The following is a 12,206-nucleotide window of genomic DNA, read 5'->3' as shown; positions in this document are numbered from 1 at the left end:
CACAGACACAATTTGGTTTGTATTGTTATGTCCCATTCCCCCCGCCACCCAAAAAAATGCATTCATTTTTGAGTTCCTTTTTTGAAAAACGGGTATGGCAGCAATTCGAGTACCGGCTGTTCACGAGACAACGTTTCCCTTGTTTCCCATGTTTCCATTATGGGCACGCTGATGTCATTTTTCAGCACACCACTTGGAGCACTCTTAACAAAGGATGCGGGGCAATGTCGACGCCCTCGACTGCCAGCGAGAAAGAGGCTTGTTATAGGCTACACCAGGGCTTTAAGTGGGATGAAACAACTGGGGGAGGAGGGAATGGGGGTCTCTCGAAGGGGCGTGGCCAATGTAATTAATGGTGTGTCTTAGAAACACATAAACTAAAAATCTGTGCTTAGCATAGTGTGCCGCCGACTTGTATTTTGCGGTTTCTGTCATTGCATCCAGATACATGTTACAAGTAACACCATACCTACAAGAAGTCAGGACTATTGGCTTTGTCAATGGTTGTTAGTTCCATAAGATAAATAAGCAGCAACTATGGCTTATACATAATATTGAAAAAGCTCCCACTTAAAGCCTTGGTGACACCACGACAAAGTTGCTGCTCCTGAGTTTCAAAAAGAGAAGGGAAATATAGAGAGAAAAGGACTCTTTTTAAAGGATTTTCCTTCTCCTACAACGCTCACCTAGCATGACGTCATGCCGTAATGTCTCAACTAGTGAGAAGTGAGCAGCGCACATCGATGTGCCTGCTGTCACTGCAGGCCTTAAAAAAACGGACTGCCTGTGCCCGGGCACAAAACAGAGCCCGATAGAGACACGTTTTGAGGCCCACTTTAAAAAACTGCCGGTGCTCAGCACTGGTGAGACCCGGCCCACTTAAAGGCCTGGGCTACACTACTTGTGAGCGCCATTCTGGCTTTTATTCTCTCTTTTTGCACTTTAGGTTTAAGAGATTAGGTATCGGCTCTACCCATTTTCTTTTCTTTTACTTTGTTGATTTTGTTGATATCGCCCCGAGTGGCCTCCATGAAGTCGCCCTGTGCTGTTACACATTGCTATCTGATTAGACAGAGCAAGTATGGTTATGAATAGATAACTCTGTTTCTTTTGTTTTCTGTAGATGCCAGTGTGGACCCCGAGTACCCCGCCAGGGCCAATGTCGAGTTGACAATAGAGACCCGACTTTTGCGAGTAAAATGAGCTGGGTGATTCTTATATCACATTTGGTTGACACCATGCAGTAACTCACTTTTTGGGAGTGACAGTTGGTGGTGGTGGCATTTACATGTCATTGCGTTGTCGTGATATGGCCACTATAGGTTTTGCCTATAGTGTACCAAGGAGCCATTTTGTGTATTCTTTCCTCCCCAGGCTCAGCAGAAGAGGATTTCCTTGAAAGTATTGGTGACCATTTGTTGAGATACTCAGTATTGGCTTTTATTTTTTCAAAAATTTATAATTTTCTTTTTTGCATTGTATAGCAGAAGGGTTTGATTGCTAGGCCCTGATGAATGCCCCTACACCTAAGATTAGGGTAATTGTGGGCAGAAACCTGGAATGTCTCCAGGGTGGATTACATTTTCCTCACTGCAGAATCACTTGTGCATGATTTTAATCCTAACTCCCGGCAGAAAAGAATAAAGCATTATGGTTGAAGGGGAGCTAGTTTTATCTCACTTTTTTTCTTTTTTACACTCAATCAGAATTTATAAAGCACAGCAAATCACCCATGAGGGTCTCAAGGTGCTGGAGTTGCTCGCTGCTTCGTGGTGGGCTCTGTTCCTTTGAACAATCATATCTTGTGTCATTTTCGGAATTCCCGGAGTGAAGCGATGTTCCTGAGGGGAAGGTCGTTCCAGGCTTTGACCACTAGCTGGGAGAAGAAGCGTCTTCTGCTGTTGGATCGGGGGTGTCTGTGAGGAAAAGGGAGGCGGATCGCAGGCGTCTGTTTGGTTGGTGTAAGGTCATTCATTTGTTGAGGTATGCTGGTCTTTCGTCCCACACACACTGCATTATTTACCCACACTATTGTATCACACACGGTTCTACGAAAACATCCAAAGAGCTCCTCCCAATTTGGGAGTTAGTTGTGAGTTGTAGCCCACGCCACTAAAATCATCGTGGGAGTGTGAGGAGGAACTATGGTGAAGCATGCCACCTTTGGTTGGGTCAAGTCAAGTCAAGTCAAGTCAGAATTTATATAGCGCACTACATACCCAGAGGGTCTCAAGGCGCTTGAGGAAGGGGGGAGATTTACTTATCGAATATCCAGGTTTTAAGCTGTTTTCTGAAGGCTAGGTGGTTTTGAGTGAGGCGGAGGTGGATGGGAAGGGAATTCTAGGTTTTGGCCGCTAAGTAGGAGAAGGATCTTCCCCCCATGGTGGCTTTGTGGATGCGCGGGACGGCGGCGAGGGCTTGGTTGGACGACCGCAGCTGGCGGGTGGGGGTGTAAAAGGAAAGGCGCGTGTTGAGGCAATCCGGTCCAAGTTCGTAGAGGGCTTTGTGTGCGTGGGTGAGGAGACGGAACGTTATCCTTTTGTTGACGGGGAGCCAGTGCAGGGCTTTCAGGTGACCGGAGATGTGGTCTTTGCGAGGGATGTCTAGTATGAGTCTGGCTGAAGCATTTTGGATGCGTTGGAGTTTTTTCTGCAGTTTTGCGGTGGTACCGGCGTAAAGGGTGTTTCCGTAGTCTAGCCGGCTAGTAATCAGTGCGTGGGTGACCATTTTTCTTGTTTCGGTGGGGATCCAGCGAAAAGTTTTTTGAGCATGCGTAGGATGTTGAAGCATGATGATGAGACGGCAATGACTTGTCTGGTCATCGAGAGTGAGGAGTCCAGGATGATGCCCAGGTTCCGTGCGTGGTCAGTCGGTATGGGGGCTTTTCCTAGGGCCGTTGGCCACCAGGAGTCGTCCCAGGCGGAAGGGGATGCACCTAAGATGAGGACTTCCGTTTTGTCCGAGTTCAGTTTCAGACGGCTGTGCTTCATCCATTCGGCTACTTCTTTCATCCCTTCATGTAGGTTGGTTTTGGCGGTGTTTGGGTCTTTGGTGAGTGAGAGGATCAGCTGAGTGTCATCAGCGTAGGAGATGATGTTGAGGTTGTGTTGACGTGCGATGGTTGCGGGGGGGCTCATGTAAACGTTGAAGAGGGTGGGGCTGAGTGATGATCCTTGCGGTACGCCGCAGATGACTTCGGAGGCCTCTGACTTAAAAGGGGGGAGGCGGACTCTCTGAGTTCTTCCAGCGAGGAACGAGATGATCCAGTCCAATGCTTTTCCTTGAATTCTGATGTTTCTGAGGCGTTGTGTCAGGGTGCTATGGCAGACTGTGTCGAAGGCTGCAGAGAGGTCAAGGAGGATGAGGGCGACTGTGTCTCCGTTGTCCAGTAGAGTTCGGATGTCGTCTGTTGCTGCGATGAGGGCGGTCTCGGTGCTGTGTTTGGCTCGGAAGCCAGACTGTGAGGAGTCGAGTGATTTGTTGGTTTCGAGGAAGGCGGCGAGTTGATTGTTGATGGCTTTCTCAATGACTTTGGCAGGGAATGGGAGGAGCGAGATGGGGCGGTAGTTTTTGAGTTCGGTGGGGTCGGCTGTGGGTTTCTTCAGAAGGGCGCTGAGTTCGGCGTGTTTCCAGCTTTCTGGGAATGTGGCGGAGTTGAGGGAGCAGTTGATGACGTCTCGGAGATGGGGTGCGATAGCGGAGTTTGCTTTGTTGAAGATGTGATGGGGGCATGGGTCTGTAGGGGATCCTGAATGGATGGAGTTCATCAGGTGAATGGTGTCTTCTGTGGTGATTGGGTTCCAGTCAGAAAGGTTATTCGGAAGAGGCACAGGTTCGGAGGTGAGAGGGGTGGACTGGTTTACGGGTAGGTTGTCAAAGCTGTTATGAATGTCGGCGATTTTGTCATGGAAGAATGAGGCGAGGGAGTCGCAGAGGACTTGAGAGGGGGTGATGTCGTTGGAGCTGGCGGTAGGGTTGGTGAATTCTTTGATGATGTTGAAAAGTTCCGTGCTGTTGCGAGCGTTGTTGTCTAGTCGGTCTTTGATTGCTGATTTCTTGGCTGTCCGGATTAGTTGGTGGTGTTTGCGGGTGGCGTTTTTGAAGGCGGCTAGGGTGGTAGTGTTTGGGTCTTTTTTCCAAGTTTTCTCAAGGGAGTGACAGAGCTTCTTGGATTTCTTAAGGTCATCGTTAAACCAGGGGGCGTTCTTGCTTCCTTGCTTGATTTGGTGATTTTTCAGGGGTGCTAGTTTGTCGGCGGTTTGGGTTAGCCATTGTGTGAGGTTGATAGCGGCTTGGTTAGGGTTCGTTGAGTAGGCAGGGGGTTTTAGAAGAAGCGATGTGGAGATCTGGTCAATGGTGATTTTGTTCCAATTTCTTCGCAAAGTTGGTTGAGGGTGGTTGTGGGTCGTGGTCTTGTTGTAAATGAAGTGGACGCAGCTGTGGTCCGTCCAGTGGAGGGGTGTGGTGTGAGTGAAGGAGATGTGCTTGCTGGAAGTGAAGATAGGGTCGAGTGTGTGTCCTGCATAATGTGTGGGGGTGTTGACAAGTTGTTTGAGTCCGAGATTGGCGAGATTGTCCAGAAGGGTGGTAGTGTTGCAGTCGTTGCTCTTTTCCAGATGGAAAATGAGGTCTCCCAGTAAAATGTATTCTTCCGAGGGGAGGGCGTGTGGGGTGATGAAGTCAGTGATGTCTTCGCTGAATTTTGTACGGGGTCCTGGTGGCCTGTAGAGGAGGGTGCCCCTTAGTGTAGTCTTGGGGTCGGTGTGGATCTGGAAGTGAAGGTGTTCGGCGATGGCGAGGTTGTCTTCTGAGCTGGTTGAGACGCGGATGGTGTTCTTGTGGACGATGGCGATGCCTCCTCCTGTTTGGATGGTGCGGTCCTTACGGATGATCTTGTAGCCGTCCGGGATGGCTATGGTGATGTCTGGAGCTGAGGAGGCATTCATCCAGGTTTCTGTAAGGAAGGCGATGTCCGGAGAAATGGTGTTGAGTAGATTCCAAAGGTCGATGGCGTGTTTGTGAACCGAGCGGGTGTTGAGAAGGATGCAGTTAAGGTGGTTGGTGTTGGATCTCTGTTTGGTGTTTGAGGGTTTGGTGTGGGTCTTGATGCAGGAGAATTTGCAGGAGTGGCAGGTGAAGGGTCCATGGGTGTGTCCTGGTGCTGCTTGGGCGCAGTTAGGGAGTCGGCCGGGGTTCAGTGATAGGAGGGTGGAGCCATCGTAAGTAATGCGGGAGGGGTGGGTGATGCGGGGACCAGGGGGACTGGCGCTGGGCGCGGTCCAGGCGCAGACGGGCGTAGACGGGCTTACCTTTGGCGCACCTTCGGCGCGCATGGGGCGCTTCCGCAGCGCGTGAACGCTGCGCGGATGTCCAACTGTCATAAATGGAGGGTGGAGGGGGGCGGAGCGTGGGCGGGGCGGCTGGGAGGCGGGAGCGTGGGGGGAGGGACGGGCTGGAGGCACAACCAAATGGCAACAAGCAGAAAACAAAGGCTAACACGCCGATATTGGGGCACAAGTAATGAGAAATAAAGCCAATGCAAATGAAAATACTTCCGTGGGCACAGTTAGTAATTACAATTTAAACAAATACAGGCGCAGTTGATATCCACGATAAGCACACAAGCACCATAAAACTCTACAATCAACACACGGCACAATTATTGTCCAGCAATGCGAGGCGCTATGATGTGCAAATTCAAATTGGCAGCAGTGTGGAGGAGAGCAGCGCTACGATACCCAGAGCTGCAGGAGGCAAGGGGGAGCAACCGCTGCGTCCGGAGACAGGCAGGTTAGGGTGAGGGTTTCTATCCTAAAAACGGAAATTCTGCATTAATGTAGTACTCTTGACCCGGGTATTTCACTGTGGTTCTAATTAATGTGGTGGGGAGCTGATACCCGCTGGTCTTAAAACCTCCTTCGGCCCCTTTGTGTGTAGATGCAGAAGAAAAGCTAAACATCGCCTACAGGGCAAAGGCTTTACCTGAGAAATACCTTAACAATGGTTTCCTTTCAGTATCTAACTAGAGTTATCTCGGTTTTTCCCTTTCATAATCTTCTCCAAGCACTTAGTTCTAAACCGAGAAAATGATTTTGGAAAGATGCAGCTTTAGTAATTGCTTCCTATAACCTTCCTTTGCTCTTGAAGTTGTTGATGTAACAACATTGCAAGTTGTCTGAATCCACATATCACTCCTGCTGTTTCTTCCTATCTTCGTTATGGATCTCTTATCCATACTGTGTTATAAACCGAATGTATGTGAGGTGTTCAGCAGCCTTTTGAAGCTTTGTATGCCCTTACATAAACCCTTCGAAAATAAAATAAATAAATAAATAACTTGCCTGTCGATATGTGTCATGAAGTGGCTCGGCCTTTAACCCTTTGCAGTCATATTTAAAGTGCTGCAGAAAAAAACAGTGTTTCATACGTGTTATAAAGGATCAATGCAGAGCAAATACTGCTTCCACCGCAGCACTTAGACGGGTCAAACAGTGGCATAGAGCGCTTTGAAGCAGCCCCACCTCCTCCAGTGCACCCTGAAGTGACCCCGCGGCTGTAAAGTAGCTTCTGTTATTCACGGCTCCCAAAAATAAATCTATTAAAACCAGAGAGAACGCACAGCGTGCGCCGTGCTCGGTGAAAACAACCTCAGTTGAAAAAGGTCAGGGCACGGACCCAACACATAATCTCTAGTCTGTTCTCAGAATGAGGGAAGGATAATTCCAAAGTATTGTTCACCATGCGTGAGCCCTTCCGGAGAGAGGCACGCATGTGGGCTTCTTAGAAATACTAGTCCTCGAGTGCAACACATCATTCCAAGAGAAAGGGATCACACACTGCCAGCACACCCTGGCCTCGCACTACTCTGCGGCTAAGCACCCCAGGCTACTAAGAAACACTAGCCCCAAACTTCTAACTCAACTGTTCAGAATGGCTGCAAATGCGAGCGCCTCGTTACACTCCCAGCACACGCCGGGCTGGATACACACCAGTGCGCCACACAGAATACCATTCAACAGGCAACATCCAGGGATACATGTTAATGCTAGCGCCACAAAACTCCCCAGCCAGAGGTCCAAACTTCCTACAAGCACCAGCCTCACACAACATTCCACTAAGCATCCCAGGGGAGAGGTTAAACTAGGTTAACCATCAGCCTGGCAGTTCGGGCTGGACTGTTCCCATGAGGCACTGGGTCAAGGCTGATTTGCATATTGCCATGTCTGAACTGGGGTGGTGTGGAGTGCAAAAAGATGGATTTAGGCCCAGATCTCTGTACTGGGGTGAATGTATGACATTGTTCTGCATTCTGTCCATCAACTGTTGTTTTGCATTTGTCACCCCGAGTAGGATGGGTATGCTCAGACCTGAGTCCCATGCTCTCCACACCACTGGAGTCAAGCTATCCTGGCTGAAAACTATGCCCAAACTTCTTGCAAACCCCGGCGTAGCCCCACAATACTCCCCCACCAGGTGCCCAAACTTCTTACAAACACTGGCCTAGCCCCACAATACTCCCCCACCCGAGGCCCAAACTTCTTACAAACACCGGCCTAGCCCCACAATACTCCCCCGCCAGATGCCCAAACTTCTTGCAAACACCGGCGTAGCCCCACCATACTCCCCCACCAGGTGCCCAAACTTCTTACAAACACCGGCCTAGCCCCACACCAGAAGCCCAAACTTCTTACAAACACCGGCCTAGCCCCACAATACTCCCCCACCAGAGGCCCAAATTTCTTACAAACACCGGCCTAGCCCCACAATACTCCTCCACCAGAGGCCCAAACTTCTTACAAACGTCGGCCTAGCCCCACAATACTAACCCCCCCCCCCCAGATGCCCAAACTTCTTACAAACACCGGCCTTACACAACATCCCACGAAGCAGGTGAACACTAGCCTCACAACACTCCCCCACCAGAGGCCCACACCACCTTAAACACTTGCCCCACACCAAGCCCCCAGCTAAATCCAATACTCAAGGCAGTCCCAAATTACTAAACAACGCGGCCAAACAGCCCTTCAGGTGCCCACGCCCACCTGCATGCGAGACTGGGGCGCCGTGAAAAGGAACAGCGGCGCTATGCAGACGGCGACCCTTACTTGAGGAAGTTCTCCAGCTCGTCGCGGCTGCAGGTGGACCAGGACAGGTCGCTGGGGTTCCGGCCTTTCACCCACTCTCCGGACATGATGTGCGAGCGCCCGGCGCAGGCCGCGTGGTCATCGTCATGGCTCATGCCCAGGCTGCAACGAGAGGGGACAGGGGCGGGTCAGGGCACTCTTCACAACATGGTATAACACACAGCGCACGCAGACACGTGCATCCGTAGACCTAAAAGCACTTCTTGTCAGTAACATTGTCCCCAAATACGGAAAAGACATTTGCGTGCAGCTTAAGTACACCCGGATTTAACTCCACATCGCAGACGTAATGATCAGCAACTATAAACTAAAGGTAATGGAGCGGTGAACAACCGTTACAACGAAACTATTACAACGCACTACCATTACAACGCAGTCATTACAACGCAAACCATTACAACGCATTGCGCTGGGGGGCGCTCTAGGATAGGGAATACGTTTAATTTTCTATCCAACACCTTCCCTAGTGTCCACGGGGACTGGAATTGGAATAGAAAATTATACTTACCACTATCCAGCACCTCTAAGCGCTATGCGTTGTAAAGGTTTGCGATGTAAAAACCGCGTTGGATAGGCAGGCGTTGTAATAGCCTGCGTTGTAACGTCATACATCCAAAGGAGCATGTACTCTTTTTCATGAGGTCCACATGTTCAAGTCGACAACATTTCATTGAAAATCAAGGCACATAATTAAATGGAAAGCAGTGTATAGAGACTCTCAAAACTGGCCTTAAGTTTCTTTTAATTTATTTTTATCCACTTAAAAATAAGTTTATTTTCTAAACTGCAGACCAGGCTGGCACCTGCAGAGCTTCCACAGAAAATAAGAATACTTGTGAGTAGCTGCACGAAGAGGTATACAAATGATGGCCCAGGCAAGACCGGGTACCTGCAGGTATTATCGATCATCTAGTTTATACTTCTGTTCCCTTCTGAAAATATACGATCCTTATTGATCATTTTTTACTTTATTCTTCAAATTAAATGAAATTAAAGTACATTAAATTACATTACATTACCGTTATAACAACGCTAAATACACTGCAGGTGTCAAGTATATCATGATACAATTGCTTAAAATTCTTAGCAGCAAACAACACACACCCAGTCCAGGTCTAATGTCAGGCATTTCTTTCCACTTTGAGGTGGCTTTTAATCCAGTGCGCAGGCTGCCAGATGTGTGCATACCCTGCAAATCGTCGGTTTGAACCCCAGCTGGCAGAATGATCCTTTCATCCTTCGTTGTCCAAGAACTAAATAACTTTACGCAGGTTAAAAGTAGCAACTGTTCTTCAATGGCACTATGAACAAGCATTGGCAAAGCCAATAGGACCCGCTTATGCAAGAGCTAATGGCTTGGCCAATGAGTTGTAGCCATGCTGTACACCAGCGTGGCTGCTGTTCAGCATGACTAAAAGTTAGTGGTGCAGAGGGATGTGGTGTGGAGTGTTGTAGAGTGGAATGGCGAAGAGTAGAGTGTTGTAGAGTTGAGTAGCATATAGTGTCATGTATTGGAGTGGTACAGAGTGGAGTTGTGTAAAGTGGCGTTTAATGGAGTAGACTGATGTTGAGTACATTGGCGGAAAGTGTTGTAGAGCATAGTTGCATAGAGTGCAGCGGCATAGAATACAACAGCGTACAACGCGGTATTGCAAATTAGAGGGTTGCATGGTAGAGTGGTGTAGAGTAGAGTGGTGTAGAGTGCAGTGGCGCAGAGCTAAGTGATATAGAGTAGAGTGGCATAGAGTGCACTGTTGAGGGGACAGTGGCACAGAGAGCTGTGGCATAGAGTGCTGCCGAGTAGAGGGCTGCAGAGTAGAATACTACAAATTACTTGAAAATTTAAACAGGACTGATTTCTTACTTAGCATAGATACAGATTCACAGCTACAGACCTACCTTCCAAGAATGAGCCTTTCTGTGACAATAAGAAAGCACATTTTTTTCATACAGTAAAATAGGAAAGGCTGTTTTCTTGATCATGGGCTACTGATTGTGGATTAGATTTACCATTTCAATGCTTTCGGTGTTTAAACAAAACAAGCAAAAAATAGGCAGGGTGTGGGGAGAAGGGGTGTACTCCTTGGCATCAGGTGGCATTATGCTTTTAAACCCTGTCAAGACAACATATTCACGAATATCGTGTAATACCACCAAAAGAAATGTCAGGTTTTCCCCAGCAACTTTGTGTAGATTCCCTCCTGGCGGTCATGAAACAGAAGCCATTACAAACAACTGTTATATTTTTATTTTGTTACAAGTATGATCATAATACCTTCATTGGCTCCATCCTAATTATTTTCAAGGAGAAATATGGAAGTGGTCCTGAGGCCTGACTTACATTCTCCCAACTATCTAAAAAAAAGTGAGAAAATGTGGAGCAGCGGCCAACAGCCAATAGATCAAGGGAGCCGCAGGTTGAAAAAGTTTGGGAACCACTGGCATAGAGTGTTGCAGATTATAGTGACAAAGTGCAGTGGATTAGAGGGCAGCGGCATTGAATTCAGTGGCCGACAATGCAGGATCGTAGAATGCAGTGGTGTAGATTAGAGTGGTGCATAGCAGAGTGCAGTGGTACTGTGTGTAGTGGTGCAGAGTAGAGTGGTGTACATTAGAGTGGGGTAGAGTGGCGCAGAGTGGATTGCCATAGAGTTTAGTGGCATAGAGTGGAATGATGCAGAGTGCAGTGGAGTAAAATGCATTGGCATAGAGTGCAGTAGTGCAGAGTAGAGTGGTATAGAGTGCAGTGTTGCAGAGTAGAGTTTCAGAGTGCAGTGGTGTAGAGTGCATGGGTATAGAGTGGCTTAGAGTACAGTAATGCAGAGTAGAGTGCAATGGCGTAGAGTGCGATAACGTAGAGTGAAGTGGTGTAAAAAGCAGTGGGTCAGAGTTGAGTGGTGTAGGATGCAGTGATAAAGAGGAGGGGAGCAAAGTAGAGTAGAGTGGCATAGAGTGCAGTGGTATAGGGTACATTGTTTCAGAGGTAGAGTGAAGTGGCATAGGGTGGAGTGGCACAGAGGGTGCAGTGGCGTAGAGTGTAATGGCATGCAGTAAAGTGGTCTAGAGTAGAATAGAGTGCTGTACAGTGGATTGGCATAGAGTGGAGGGCTGTCTGGTAGGCTTTGACCTAAAAACAAATGGGCGTAGAGTGTTACAGAGTAAAGTGCATTGCCATAGTGTGCATTGACACAGAATGTAGAGGCGTAGAGTGCAGTGTTGCAGAGTGGCATGGAGTGGAGTTGTGCAGCATAGATTGGAGTGACCTTGACCGGAGTGGTGTAGAGTGCAGTGACAAAGAATGCAGTGATGATGAGTGCATTGGCACAAAGTAGAGAGGAGTGTATTGGTGTAGATTGGAGTAGAGTGCAGTGGCGTGGAGCGGTGTAAAGTGAAGTGGTGCAGCGTAGAGAGCTCAGTGGAGTGGTGCAGACTAGATTGGAGTGGCGTAAAGTGAAGCATGCATGGTGTGGTAGCATACTGCCATTACAGAAAACACATTTGCAATTAAAATTATCCATTACATATGCACAGACATACAGTTTTACTAATAAAACTATACAGCGCACAAACAATAATTCGTGGGAATGGCCCTGTCTTGGTTTAGCAGAAACATTCTCTCATGGTGCAGCCTTTCTTTCTAAGGTCGATAGGTTCAGCTGGTGCAGTCATTCTTCTGTTCTTTGCTGGTTCAGCACTTTTCTGAGGCTGGAAGTCAGGGGTGCCACTTTTATGCCAATTTCGAGAGTTGGTGGGTGGGGAGGGTTCCCTAAAATTTGGGGGCAATAGTGCTATAGCCAACACTAGCACATCCTGTGGGGTTGGAACTAAACTACCCCACAGTGCATCTCTCTGCCCAGATCGAAAATGTTGGGCCCTTCTTCCCTGGGTCAGAGCAATGTGCACACCACATAGGTGTGCCCAGTATATTGAGCCACCCCTCCTGGAACACCCATTCTGCAATGTGTTTTCCCCCTCTGAAGGAAATACCAGCTTCTCCACCTACGCAAAGAAGCAGGAAAAGTAAGGTGTGAATTGTATTTGCTTATCACAGGGGTAGTCTCT

The 12,206-nt window shown here is 48.3% G+C and overlaps 1 protein-coding gene across 1 annotated transcript in view; it reads right to left on the bottom strand.

Annotated features, from left to right (window-relative positions):
* ADAMTS17 (ADAM metallopeptidase with thrombospondin type 1 motif 17) overlaps window positions 1-12,206 on the bottom strand; it is a 1,305,267-nt gene that overhangs the window by 720,053 nt on the left and 573,008 nt on the right. Inside the window, exon 9 of the mRNA XM_078683112.1 lies at window positions 8,106-8,246. Coding sequence (XP_078539238.1) covers window positions 8,106-8,246 — 141 coding nt within the window. The remainder of the gene's footprint in view (window positions 1-8,105; window positions 8,247-12,206) is intronic.

The sequence above is a fragment of the Lissotriton helveticus genome, chromosome 3_1 (assembly GCF_964261635.1).
Source record: "Lissotriton helveticus chromosome 3_1, aLisHel1.1, whole genome shotgun sequence".
Lineage (NCBI taxonomy): Eukaryota > Metazoa > Chordata > Amphibia > Caudata > Salamandridae > Lissotriton > Lissotriton helveticus.
This window is presented reverse-complemented; position numbering and strand designations above follow the sequence as displayed.